Raw genomic sequence first — 12097 nt, forward strand, 5'->3', positions numbered from 1 at the left:
AAACTTCAAATGTAGAAGCAAACACCTTATAAAGTGGTTTAAAAGAAGTAATAATAATAATAATAATAATAAAATGTAGAAGATTATGAGATAAAGTAAGTAATTAAAAGCAAAGAGGGCATGTAGAGCCAAAATAAGTGGGGAAGTAATAGCCACACAGCCGAACCCATGTGAAAGGCCCCCCAATTACTTAGAATCAACGTGGCTGATCAATCAAATCAAAGCTGAAAAAGGCGTCTTAAAATGAGAGAATGCATGTGCCCTACAAAATTCTAGGATAATGTCTAACCAATCAAATTATTCATTACCTTTTTTTTTTTGTTGCATATTTCATGGCGTAAGAACACTTGCAAACGACGTCGTTTGATAATAAACGGAGAGAAGAAACGACGTCGTTTCTTTCAAACCACAACTTGGAGGGTATTAAAAACGTTTTTTTTCCTTCTAAAAATGTTTTAAAGAGAATTGCTTAACAATTATTTCTTTAAAAAAAATTATAAATAATTATTCAAAATTACAAATAATTTGTAAAATTATTTTCTAAATATTAACTTTTTTTTAAAAAAAAAATACTTTTTTTATTAAAAATGTTTTTCAAAAACACTACTAAACTAACTTCGATGGAGATAAAAAAGAGAGGTAGGGAGGTGTTATTATTTATGAAGGCTTTTACAATTATTTGATTTTATTTTTAAATTATTTTACCACTTATTTAAATGACATGTGTTCATGATACATTTATTAATCATTTTATAATTGATTTACATTAACTTCTTTTTAGTAATAATATTAATTGTTAATATATTTAATATTATATATGATTTATAAATATCATTATTCAATTTTATTACATTAAATTATACATTTATATAATTTCAATTATTAATTCAAATATAATTATATAATTCCTAGTACTAATTTATATGGATGCTTATAACTAACCATTTCATTAATTTGATACTAAAAAAATAATTAGAATAATAATCACCAATTACTCCGTCCCCACCAAATGTTTAGTGTAATTTATCCTTAAAAAAAAAAAAAAAAAAAAAAGAAGGATAATGACATAGTTTGATGCTAACCATTTTATGACTAGGAAGGAAATGCATTCATTAATACAACGGTTGTGTTTCCTTGTATGAATGACACAACAGTTTCCCATCTCCTTAACATTAATGTAAACCTACGACCATAATTTTGTATTTATATCAATCTAAAATTGGTCTCAAACGGTTGGAGCATTAAACCCTTGGGTGCCCCTCCAATCCATGAAAATTGTATTAAAAAATAAAGAAAACTTTTCATACACTTATGTAAAAATAATTCAAATTTTATACGGTCATCAATCAAAGTTTTCTTTATAGCTTTGATTTATTAGCTTTGATCAACCAACTATAGCGACTTTTGATTTATATCTAAGAGTCAATACATATTAAACGTTGCCCATCTGTTTGGATTAATTACAATAATCTAAGTGTCTTAAGCAGCCTAATCTCATGGATTGCATATTTGTGTGAATAATCATTTGAGAGGGAAGAGGGTTGGGTGGAGAGAGAGAGTCTATGATATTAAAATATTAGACCTACTAACAGGCTGTCAATTGAGGGTCTTAATAAATGAAAGTTATGTCCTCATTTATAGTAATGAAAGTGGAGTCAACCAACTCATTACATTAAAATCTACATGATATATGGTGTGAAAAGCCCTAACACCCCATGTGGTGGTCCTCAATTTTGGGCCCACTTCTATTTATTTTACATCACCATCCTTTGGATGACAAAGTAGACAAAGTTTTCTTCTAAGTTTTTAGTTAGGCTTGGAAAATATTAATTGTGACAAGGGTATGGTCTAATGCTAAAATTTGACTAAATTGCAAAAATAAAAAAAATAAAAAAAAAAAAGGACAAAAAAAGGGCATTTGCAAAGCTTAAAGGCTTGGAAAATGACAGAAAAATGCTTTACATATATAATCCATGGAGTATTAGAGGAGGACTCGAACCACTTTCCTTGTTGTAGGACATTTCACATCATAATGTTGTGTGTGTTGAAATTTATTGGGCATTTAATAAAGAAGTTATTTATTTATTATAATGGATGATAATAATTAATTGTTATTATTAGGGTGGGTGGTATGGTGCCCCCAACCCAATGATGCAATTTTGTTATAACCTTTTTGTATAAGACATTTTTCCCCACCATTTTGATATTCTCTCCCCCTTTCTAAAGTGCTGGACGAAATTAGATTGGACTATTTTGGATTGTTCTTTCCAGGACAGTGATAACTTCACTTATCCACAATCAAAGAAATGGTTGTTGTATTTTTATTTATTTTTTCTTATTATTAAAAAGAAAAAGAAGGATGCTATATTGGAATTGCTCTTTCTGTTGAGAATTCGAAATTGAAATTATTCTGGAAGCAGCTTTTTCCAAAATTCATTGGAGTATAACCAATTAAGCATACTTATGGAGAAGGGTAGCGACCAATTTGGTAATTCTTGTATTGCAGTTTCCAAGCAAGGAAGAAGGAAATTTACTGTTTTCTGGCAGAAAATGACTAGTGAAGAAATAAGGCATATGGGTCTGTCAGTGTCACATGCAATGTAGGAAGTATACCAAATCCAGCCAGAGACTAGTAGGGTCTGTTGAGAAGAATTGAGTCAAGTGGTGCTCCAGTCTCAACATGATCTGGAAGGAATTCCTTGCCTCCAACTTGTCTAAGAGGAAATTGAACAGGCCAATTGGAAATGCCATGTGGACGTGGAGATGGTGGTGGGCGTGCAAGGTGGAAAAGGATGGCTGTACTGCAGCAGCTGTTCTAGGCTTCTAGAACAATGGCAATGGCTGTGGGTGGTGGTAGTGGAGGCAGCAACATTTTCGTACTGTGGAGGGTTGAAGGTTCCTAGTTTACTAGGTTTTGTTAAAATAAGTGAGTGGTGGCCAGGTGGCGTTGATTATGCCGAAAATGGCGGAAGTTCTGGTCTAATATTTGATCATATAGGCTTATGGCTTACTTTGTTTCCCTCCCCTGCCGGCTATGGAAACACATAGCTTTTAAAAGAGAGGGGAAACAACGACAATAAATGGTGGCATATGATGATGATAAGGGATCTCCAAAGAGGAACAAACTGAAAGAGAATGGAGCTGACCCACTGACTTTTTCCAAAATAAAGGAGCAATAACATCACCTGAGCAAGTAGCCAATTGGGATTTCAAAGTATGGATTCTGATGAGAACTGAGATTCATCTAAGGAATAGACTCAGCCGGTTCTCTTCTTGTACCCATACTAAAAAAAGGCAAAGCATGCTTTTCAAAAGAACCTCACAACCAAGCAAAGCAACAACATAAAAATAGCACTAAAGTTTTCAGCCAATTTCATCAGATGCATGTGATGAGAAATATGATTCACCGGCAAGAATAATCTGACAGTTTTTGGGGGCCTGAGGAACCTTTTTAATCTTTCAAAGATAGACTATAAGAGAAAATATTCCAAAATCCCATGGGAAAGTGTGGGGTGAGGTGAACAGGTTTGAATTCAAAATTAAAATTTGGAGGGGGGGCGCACATGGTACCAATCCCAATTGCATCAACCGAATGAGAAGGGTCCCATGAGGGGATTGAATCTAAAGGCCCCATAATCAAGGCACTTGAGATGGCCGTTCAGGTCCCACCAAGATCTCCAATGGGGACCTGCCTGCCTCTATGACTAGTTTCACAAACCAATATTGTGAAGGACTCAAAACTTCCACTTCCATTTTATATTGAAACACTGGCCACCAAATAAATATTGAATAGACTTCCCCCATATACTGGAAACTTGATGTTGGTGTCAGTCATGGGAAGCACGGGTGTTGCTAGATCAAGCCCCATCATCATCAAACCCCAGATGGAGATGAAATATAGGGAGAGAGTGACTGATACTCATTTCCTAAATCGAGTTGGAAGCTTGTTTTGAGTAATTTGGAAAATGAACAAGGATACGAGTATAGAAACACCCAAGCATAATTAAATTGATTCACAAACATGAGCTTCTCCATCAATCAAAACACGCAGCGAAATTAAGACACAAAGGAGAAGAAGGAATGATCTGAATTCTGAAAATCAATACAAGTAAATGTTCATGATTATACTATAAATTGGAAAGCAAAAGAAATAAAAGTATGATATAACAGAGATAATAACAATAAACCAACAAACCAGCAGCAGCAGAAAAGCTGCTGCCTTCTAACTCTTCTTATGGTCTCCATTCATCCCTATACATACACTTTCCTGCAACCTAATCTTTCTCTGCCATTTTATTTCACAACTCAAATATCCATAACAATTCAAATAAATATGGAGAGACTTTCTCCTCTTACCTCCTCTTTCTTTAGCCTCTTCTCTGTTTCTTCTTCAACAACTAAAACCCACCATGGTGAAGCACCTTTGCCGCAATAATTCATTAAGCTCTATGACATTTTTGAATCTTCTTATTAGTCCTCACCCGGCGACGAGAATTGCCCAAAGAGGAAGAAGTTTTGATGGAGAAGAGGGAAAAGAGGCCATGACCACTAATATAATTGTAAATTTTGTTTCTTTGAGGAAATGTCAAGAGGAGGAAAATTCTCAAAAGAATCAATAGAAGGGTGGTGGCGGTGGAGAAGCGTATGAAACTCCAAAGATTGGTGGCAATGGCCCCTCATATACAGGGGTTGGAGGTGGTGGGCTCTCATAAATGATTGGGGGCGGTGGTGATGGAGTAGGTGGAGGATTTTCACATGGGGTTGGAGGAGGTGGTGAGGGTGGGGGCGGAGAATGGTAGTAAACTGGGGGAGGCAGAGATGGTGGAGGTGGCGGAGAAGCATACACAGGTGGTGGTGGGGGTGATGGTGATGGTGGAGGCAAGTAATGAACTGGTGGTGGCGGTGGTGAGGGTGATGGTGGAGGTGGCGAATATTCTACACATGGTGGTGGAGAAGGAGGAGGAGGCGGTTCTATGCATGGAGGTGGTGGAGAAGGAGGAGGCGGTTCTATGCATGGAGGTGGTGGAGAATGGACAGGTGGTGGTGGGGAATGCACGGGTGGCGGTGGCGGTGATGCGTATGGATAGATAGGTGGAGGCGGTGAATGTGGAGGCGGGGGTGGCGAGTGGGGAGGTGGTGGAGGTGAATGATGTGGCGGCGGGGGCGGTGGTGAACTATAGTAAGGACTTGGTGGGGGCGGTGAATGAACTGGAGGTGGTGGTGGAGAATAAATGGGAGGCGGGGGAGAATTTGGCGGTGGCGGTGGTGGGGAACGGACGCAATAAACTGGAGGCGGGGGCGATAATACCGGTGGTGGTGGCGAGGGAGGGGGAGGCGGTGATGGAGAAGGTGGTGGGGGTGAGGGTGGAGGGGGAGACGGTGGTGGTGGTGAAGGTGGAGGTGGTGGCGGAGAATAAACAGGTGGTGGTGGCGGTGGGGGAGGAGGGGGTGGTGGAGGTGAGTAAACTGGTGGAGGTGGAGGAGGGGAGTAAACTGGAGGTGGTGGAGGCGAAGGAGATGGCGGTGGCGGTGATGGTGGTGGTGGGGAAGAGAGCACCGGTGGCGGAGGCGAGAACACCGGCGGAGGTGAGTAAACCGGTGTTGGGGGTGGAGAGGGGAACACCGGCGGTGAGGGTGGTGGGGGAGTAGGTAAAGAAGGAACAAAAGGAGAACACCTGAAAGAGCTACAATCAACAGGTCGGGACAAAAACGAGTTACATTGCCCGGCGGACCTCTGCTCCGGCCTCCCTGGCAAGCAATTCCTCCTATCTTCGAAATCCGCCAAACCCAAACATGCCGGTGGCTCGCCGGTGAAGAAATTATATGAAAATGTAAAATTTTCAAGATTTGGAAGCTTACAAATACTGGCAGGAATACTCCCAGAGAGCATATTGTGAGCCACATTGAGCTGCTCGAGCTCCACCATTCCACCAATCTCTTTCGGCAACGGTCCCAACAATCCATTGTAACTGACATCCAACACAGTTAAATTCTTCAACAATCCGATCTCAACAGGCAAGCACGATCGGAACTGATTATTCATCAGAATTATCTCATTCAGCGTGTCCGCCATGTTGCCCAGACTCGCCGGCACGCAGCCGTGGAGCTTGTTGTTCGCTACAACTATCACCGACACCGGCGAGTTACCGAAGTTGTCAGGCAGATCGAAGGCGAACCTGTTGTGGTTGATGAAAATGGCGTCCAAATCCTTATCAAACAGCTCCTTCGGCACGGTTCCTTCAAACTCATTGAATCGCAGATCTAAGAATTTCAGCGTTGGCAAGTGAAGCACCACTTCCGGGAACTTCCCGGCGAACCTATTGTTGCTGAGATCCAATTCAAACAGTATCTTGAGCTTCGCAAACTTATGCGGAACAGTCCCACAGAAGCGGTTGGAGTTGATGTGGAACAATGCAAGATCAGTTAGCAGACCTAGCTCCTCCGGCAAGTACCCGGCGATGTCTCCATGGTTGAGATCAATGCCGGCGACGGTACGGATGGAAGAATTGTCCGGAGCTTGTGCGCAGTAAACCCCGGTGTAGTTACACACATTAGATCCAACCCAGTTGAGCGTAAGATTAAGAGGATCAGATAGAATGGCCTGTTTCCAAGCTTGCAACGCAATGTAGGCGTTCCTCTGCCTAGGGTTCTCAAACACCAGAGAAGGATCCACAGTCACATCCTCCCCTCTGTCACCAAACTCGTCTCTGTAGTACAGAAGTTGACGCCGCTTAATGTACATAACTTCCGCGTCAGTGAGGTGGCCATGGCTGGAAATGGAGATCTGCTCCGCAGAACAGAGAGCGAGGCAGCCCAAGAAGAGGAGAGAGTGAAGAAGAACAAAATGGAGGAGATGGGTCTTCTTCTTCATCTCACACCAGACATCTGACTCACAAACAACCCCGACTGTGTTCCTGGAAACCTCCCTTGAGATCTGAGTCCAAAATGCTGGAGAGGTATCCAGAAGAAGATGATCGGAAAACTGAATCAGAAAACAGAAAGAGCGAGAGAGTGAAGAAAAATGTATACAGAAAGAGAGAGAGAGAGATTGAAGATATGGGAAGGAAGAGGGGGCTAGGCTAAGGGTTGTTGATTTTTGGAGATGTGTGTGTGAGAGAAGAAATAAACACCATCAGAAGACAGCTAAACCACAGCTCAAAGCCCACCAGATTCTCTCTCTTCACTCTCTCTCCTTTTCTTTTTTTCTTTTTTTTTTTCTGTGCTTCGTTCTTTCTATCAAGAGGGGGGCTTTATTCTTGCTTTTTGAATCCCATTCCCATTCACCTCCACAAGCTTAAGCATGGAATCAGCCACCTAAACCCCCCTCCCACTCTAATTCTAATTAATTAATTAATTGAAGGGTAAATATTGGTTAAGTATTTAAAGAATAAGGATAATCCTGAGGGTGGTTAGAGGGGGGAGTCTGTGCGGGCCCAACTCCGCCGAGTTGACCGGCGAGAATGTCCGGCATAGTTCAATTGAATTTGTTAATCTCGCGGGATTTTGTTTTCCGCAACGAGAATTTGTTTGTGTTTTTGGTTAGGTGTGAAGGGGAGGGAGAGATTAGATAGTGCCATAGTGGGAGGCTGTTTGTTTCTTTGTTTGTTTCGGGTCTTGTTTGTCAAATCATAAGACTTTGGTGTAGTAAATGAACTGCTGCGTAACGTTTTCTGAAATTACATTATTGCCCTTATCTTTCCCATTTTCGTAGTTCCATTACATTTTTAAAAGAAGAATGTAATATTTATTTTCCCAAATATAAAAATATAATTGATATTTTTAAACATAAATTATTTAGCATCTACATTCGGTGATTAATGACCTAATATTTAATCAAATTACATTTCTTTGTACCTTGCCCTATTTTCTAATGTCTGGTATATAATCATTATTTCAAAGCTGAGAATGGGGATGGGGAGAGGCTAATTTGGACATTTAACTTCAAAGGATAAGACAGATTAACGCTCTTAACGAATCAACGGAAACGTTACAGCATTAATGACGGGGACTGGGCGAGAGCTTAATATGCATGAAAGCATGATAATGCATGGGGCATGGGGGCATCATCAGCATCAGCATCATCATCGACCGATGATGATGTGAATTGCGAACATGTAGCGGAGAGAGTAAATAGAGGGGGGCGGGTCCCACTCTAAGCTGATATCTGTGTCCGATGTAAGAAAGCGACGCCATACAAGTGTGTTTTGGGCCCACGCGTCACGTCCTGCTCCGCTGGACCGTCGGCGCTCATACCCCTTTTGTGGTGCACCGCGTCCGCCTCTCATAAGTCTCCCCGACTGTATTTACTCTAACGCCCCTCCTATTTTCCATTTCTTAATGGCCGTAACTGCCGTTTACGCGCTTTCGTGGCGAAGTGGCTTTCCGTTGGATAAAAAGCGCGGATCTCGAGACGGTGGGGCGCTCAAATTTCTAACATATCCTTCTATCGGACGGCTGAGAGCGGTTCAGCGTTATGACTCCGTTATTGTTTATAATGGTATTTTGGTGGCATTATTATTAAAAATATTATTATTATTTATTATTATTATTATTATTATAGGCGCGCCCATTGGTGCGATTTATAACTCCCAAAATTCCGACTCATGGAACCTTCATGTCAACTAGCGACTTTCATGATTTTAAAAATAGACCGCCCTGTGACTTGAAAATCAAGTTTTAATTATTATTATTATTTTAAAATTATACTATTATATTTTACATCACTATCAAAATATAAATTTATTTATTTATTTATAAAAAATTAAAAAAAGCAAGCCTTTCATCACTTATCAATCGTGAGCTTCAAAAATATTGCATGCCATGAGAAAGAGATAATGATAATGACATTAGATGAATTTATGAAATATTTAATGAATTTTAATTAATAATAGTGTTAAATAAAGAATATGGCTAATTAAAAAATTTCGTAATTATTATTATTTTTAAAAATGAATTCCCTTAAAATAGGCCAATTTGTGTGTGTTGCTCTTTCTCTCATTCCACCATGTTTGTGGGTCATGTAGAAATTTCTATTGCTAGATGTATGGTGTGCATATTCAAACTAATAATAATGAAGCATGATAATTGAATGGGTAGATGAACTCCACTTAACAAAAATTAAAGAAAAAGAAAATATCCTAAAATTATTCATGACGCGGTGGCGCCTACCAGGAATAATAACGAAAAAAATAGTATATTTGAAGGAAAAACAAAGGGTATGGAGATGATAAACAGTTCATAAAGATGACAGGTCAGCAAGGGAGCGTGTGGGACAGGGGAGACACGTGGGAAGAAGAAGCCATTCGAGAAGGACAAAATGACAGCCGTCTGAGGCCAGCTGTAACGCTCATTTAATCCACGTGGCAGAGGGATAAGGGTCCATGTCGTCATCACTGTTCCAAGTTTCCAACTCCAACGTGGGCAAAGGGCTCAGTCACGCTGTCGCAGCTTCAGTTGCTGTTGACCGCAAGAAAAAGTCCAAACTTCAAGGTTATTTTGCCACGTGGCATCAAACGTTAGATGAGGTTTTAAGGGTGTTGACACTCGCACACCACCAAGCCAGCTAGACAAGAGACTTTACTATTGAATTCAGCCACCTCAGCTTGTGGCCTCACCTTTCAATTTTTTTTTTTTAATTTTTTAATGTTAAAGGTCAAAAGCGTCAAAAGACTAATTAGTCTTAAATACATTACTTTTTAACCGAATTTGAAATTGGAGTGAATTGAGGGCATGGCCCCTCCATTAGTATTACCCACCCTTAGGTTTTCCATAGGGGTATCACCTTTCTCCTTTTACCTCAAGAAAAAGAAATGGGTTTTTTTTTTTTTTAAATATATATTTTAAAAAATCAGGTACAGAATGTTAGATATTTTATTGAGTCAAGGAATAAAAGTGCATCCCATCAATTGGTGAAATAATTGTACGAAGAAATCTCCAGAATTTAATAGGGTTGGTGTATTATGTTGGGTGTCGGTCTTACAAATATCCAACGGTTAAAATTTGAAATCGGTGACAAATTTACAAGTAAAATAATGCATATTGATGCTAAGTACATAAAAATAAATAAGTGTAATTTAGAAATAGAATAATGCAAATGAATCGAGTGGTCAAAAAGGAGGAAATGAGTAATGAATGGCGAGGTTGGGAGGGGCAAAAAGTGGGTATTAAAAAGAGAAGGTGGAAGCACAGAGAGAGTCAGACGGAGAGATAGGGGGTAAAGTGTAAAAGGGGAAGGGAGAAAAAGCGCGTGAGAGGAGAAAAAGGCCACGCAAATTACGGACACAATTACCCGAGATTTAAGAGAGGTGCACGGTTTTCTTGTTAGCTTCGTCGGCAAGGGTGGGGGTGAGTGGGTCCCATGACCACGCGCTCCAAGACCTAGAAAAATATCGTATGGAGTCCGGTGGTGGGGCATTAACTGGCTCAGCCCACACCCTCCCCTGGCTCCATGCTTTGAAGGACCCAGTCAGATCCAGTGGTGGGTGTGGGTGTGAATTGTGTCGAGTGGTTCGGTAGTGGTGGGTGCTGAACAGTGAACACACACGACCATTATGGCCCCAGCAGGTTCCAGAAAGTCAAAGTTCTCAGAGGGAAAAAACGTTCAAGAAAAAAGTAGTCGTGGGTGGTTTCTCATTCTTTCAGTAATTTAGACCATTTGTGGCGGTGCTCCATAGTTTTGGGTCAATCTTCTTGCTTAATTTCTATTTCATCTGGAAGATTTATAACGGAAAGGTCACCTTAAATGGTTGAATTTGGTTCTATTAGTAGAAGAACAACGATACATGGGTCGATCACAGGCCACATTAAAAGCTTCAACATAGGACTGTACAAGTCTGGAATTTAGTACGTAATGCAGTTTCCACTTTTTCTGCTTTTAAATCTTTTAACTGAGAAAAATTTTCAAGACTGGTTTCTAGAGGAGTGTCGGTGGATCAAATAGGCTCTTTAATCGTTTTCGTTGTATGCATGGGAAGTAGTTATAAGGTCACTAAATTGCACCACAAAGAGTTCACGGGACAGGAGGCAAAAGCGCTTATAACTTCTTTTGGTGAAAAATCCATAAAGTTCCTCGCAACCTTATATTATCAATCAAACTGATCCAACGTGTCCGTTGAAAATTTGTCCGACCGCGGTCCATCACATCTTTTCCAAATCATTGTTTAGATAATAAGAGGTAATCAATTTACAGCCACAAACGCATTTTTAACATTCTTAAATGCTTCAAGAATGTGATTTATTAATTTAAATTTTTAGCCGGCCATCAGAATAATTTAATTTTTTTTATAGAGGAAATGTGTTTGTAATTTAGAGAGTTTCTAAGTCATCAGACGACATAAAACAGGGTGGTCCCTATCAGCAGCGTATGTAGGTCAGAACTCGATGCCCTTGAAAGATAAGATGCTTGCCTTTATGTGAACGGCCATAGGTATTAACATACCTTTAGGTTGCCCCAATCTTGTTTGGTACGCAGTTGATAATGACAGCTCCAACTAATCCACTCACATGAGTCAGTTGCCGGGTAACCCAGCTCTCCCGTTTAGGCAATTTGAGTCCAGTGGTATTAAAGACATGGCATCGTGAACCCTTGCAAGCCTTTTCATATGGTTGGGAATGGGAAATTTAAAATTCATGGCCGGCGTCGTAAAGGGAAGAGAAGTTAAAAAACAGACCTCTGACCCAGGGACCTTTACTAGCATTATAATGCACGACCATACATACTCTCACCGGAGATGATCATCATTGGTTTAAAACAAGCTTTAACATTGAATAGATGGTTTTTTTTTATTTAAAAGGCGCCCAGAGAGAGAGCCAGGTTCTAAGCACGGGCAAGTGCGGCATCACATGGTGAGTTGAACAAAAGCAGCTTTTGTGAAATTTGGATTTATTATTTCCTGGGTAAATTGGTTTTGTTGTCTAACTCGCGAATTTCCATTTCTTTATCCGTGAATATGTCAGGCACGTGAGAACAAAAGCTCTTAGATCAAAATCATTGGGTCTCTATCTCTACTGAGAAAGTGAGTGGGATTCGCTAGCGACGAATTCAGAGAAGCTAACAATCCTACCAAAAACGAAACAAAGAAAATGCCAGCTCAGTTGA

General features: G+C 40.1%; 1 protein-coding gene across 1 annotated transcript; it reads right to left on the reverse strand.

The window, feature by feature from the left end:
• Positions 1-4056: 4056 nt before the first annotated feature.
• Positions 4057-7218, reverse strand: LOC117925071 (leucine-rich repeat extensin-like protein 4). Its single transcript, XM_034843893.1, has one exon. The coding sequence runs from the start codon at positions 6869-6871 to the stop codon at positions 4613-4615; it is 2259 nt and encodes a 752-aa protein (XP_034699784.1). The 5' UTR covers positions 6872-7218; the 3' UTR covers positions 4057-4612.
• Positions 7219-12097: the final 4879 nt, after the last annotated feature.

Source organism: Vitis riparia, chromosome 11 (assembly GCF_004353265.1).
Source record: "Vitis riparia cultivar Riparia Gloire de Montpellier isolate 1030 chromosome 11, EGFV_Vit.rip_1.0, whole genome shotgun sequence".
Lineage (NCBI taxonomy): Eukaryota > Viridiplantae > Streptophyta > Magnoliopsida > Vitales > Vitaceae > Vitis > Vitis riparia.